Raw genomic sequence first — 2,500 nt, 5'->3', positions numbered from 1 at the left:
CCTCTCTGGGTACTTAGTTTCCTCTTCAGTAATTTGGTTGTAGTCCATGTTTCTGATCCATGGGTCATTACTAAGCACACATTGGTTTAAAACTTTTTTTTTTTTTTAAACATAATGGCAAGGAGCCTCTTAGTATGCTACTGTGTCTACCGAAGCCGCTCCAGCCTAGATTGATGCGTCGCTTAATTTCCTCTTCGCTAGATGTGTTTGTACGAGTTGCCTTAGATATATATATATATATATATATATATATATATATATATATATATATATATATATACTTTTCCAATACTTCTAGCGCTATGCCTTGCACATGTATCTGTTCGAATTGAACTCTACTGCTGAACAAGATCTTAGTCTTTTTCTTGTGCATCCTAAGTCCGACTTTCAGACTTTTTCTATTTAGATCATATATTAGTTGCTGCATTTCATTAGCAGATTCACGGAAGAGATAAATATCATCTGCAAATCTTAGATATTTTAGGTATCTCCTGTTTTGATAGCCTTTCCGTTCAATTCTAGCTTCTTGTATATTTCCTCAAGGCAAGTTTTGGTGAGATGGCATCGTCCTAACACCTTTTTAAATTGGTATTTTATCGTTTTTTGTGTGGAGCTTAATGGTTGCTGTCTCATCTTCGTATATATCTTCCAATATTTTACTATATACCTCCTCTACTCCCGGTCTCTGAATAGCTTCTAGTACTACTGGTATTTGTACAGAGTCAAATGCCTTTTCGTAATCGATGAATGCTATTCACAGGGTTTCTTATATTCGTTTATTTTTTCTCTTATTTGGATGAGCGTGTGGATGTGGTCTGTTTTTTGAGAATCCACTGCAGAAGTCTGCCTGTTCTCGAGGCTGGTTAGAATCCAAATTGTCAGAGACGTGAGTTGTGATGACTTTTGTGAACAGTTTGAAAGTAACTGAAAGGAGGCTTTTGGGTCAGTATTATTTTAGATCCTTTCTATGCCCTATCAAAATAATTGTAGCATTTTTCCAGGCTTTCGCAATTTTTTGAGGAGGCATTTGTTTAAACAATTGGCTAGTTTCTCCTGCATCTATTTTAAGGTCTATACTAATTCCGCACATACATACATATATATATATGTATATATATGATACACATATGCATAATATGTATGTTATATGCATGTATAATTTGTATATATATACATATACACATAATGTGTATATATATGTATATATTTATTTAAATATGTGATATATATATATATTCATATATATATATATATGAATATATATACATATATGTGTGTCATTTGTATATGTATGATATATATATATATAGATAGATAGATAGATAGATGTGAAATATATATATGTCATATCTACATATATATGGATGTATAATATATATATGTCATATCTACATATATATGGATGTATAATATATATGATGTGTTTGTATATATAATATATATATATACATATATATATAAATATATATAAATATATAAATATATATATATACATATAAATATACATATACATATACATACATATATATATATACATATAAATATACATATACATACATATATATATATATATATATATATATATATATATATATATACTCTACAAACTCACTTTAACTCACAGAAGCTCACGTACACAAATACATTCTAACACCCTCCCCCCCCCCCCACACACACACACAGTATATACAATTATATTATATATATGTAACTAAGGCCCACTAAAATTCGTCATATTCAGACATGAAATGTCAAAACTAGCGTGCATTGAATTATAGTTGACAACACTAATTTTGTACTTAACATATGTTTGGGTTTGTGCGTGTGCTTGACTCCATGAAGATATGGCATACCTTACAACATTTTATAATATATTAATTCAAGGTTCTGGTGGTGTGATGACGACGGCTAGTGGTGGCTACGTAACAGAGATGCCAGCAGCGGCGGCGGCGGCGGCGGCGGCGGCGGCAGCAGCAGTCTCATCAGGGTCAGGGCAGGCGTCTTCATCATCGCCTTCGTCATCCTCACCTTCATCATCAGAAGGAGGCGGGGCGAATAGAAATTCTACTGTAACTTCACCTTCACATGCTTCAACAGTTTGTTCAGCAACCTCCATATCTGTGACCAATTCTTCGCCGTCCCCACTTCTCACTGTTGTTCCTGCAGTCCATGGCAGTCCTGTCAGGGTGAGTATTCCACACCTCATGCCCTCGTAGCGCTTGTCATTCTAGCACATTTTCCGCCACCTCATGCCCTCGTAGCGCTTGTCATTCTAGCACATTTTCCGCCACCTCATGCCCTCGTAGCGCTTGTCATTCTAGCACATTTTCCGCCACCTCATGCCCTCGTAGCGCTTGTCATTCTAGCACATTTTCCGCCACCTCATGCCCTCGTAGCGCTTGTCATTCTAGCACATTTTCCGCCACCTCATGCCCTCGTAGCGCTTGTCATTCTAGCACATTTTCCGCCACCTCATGCCCTCGTAGCGCTTGTCATTCTA

At 35.8% G+C, this 2,500-nt stretch overlaps 1 protein-coding gene across 1 annotated transcript in view; it reads left to right on the top strand.

The window, feature by feature from the left end:
* The window catches only part of LOC125036099 (putative protein TPRXL), a 34,125-nt gene extending 31,636 nt beyond the window's left edge, over positions 1 to 2,489 (top strand). Inside the window, exon 3 of the mRNA XM_047628507.1 lies at positions 1,885 to 2,489. Coding sequence (XP_047484463.1) covers positions 1,899 to 2,216 — 318 coding nt within the window. The 5' untranslated portion in view covers positions 1,885 to 1,898 and the 3' untranslated portion in view covers positions 2,217 to 2,489. The remainder of the gene's footprint in view (positions 1 to 1,884) is intronic.
* Positions 2,490 to 2,500: the final 11 nt, after the last annotated feature.

Source organism: Penaeus chinensis, chromosome 20 (assembly GCF_019202785.1).
Source record: "Penaeus chinensis breed Huanghai No. 1 chromosome 20, ASM1920278v2, whole genome shotgun sequence".
NCBI classification, from domain to species: domain Eukaryota; kingdom Metazoa; phylum Arthropoda; class Malacostraca; order Decapoda; family Penaeidae; genus Penaeus; species Penaeus chinensis.
The sequence above is the reverse complement of the archived record's forward strand: the minus strand, read 5'-3'. Positions and strand labels throughout refer to the sequence as shown.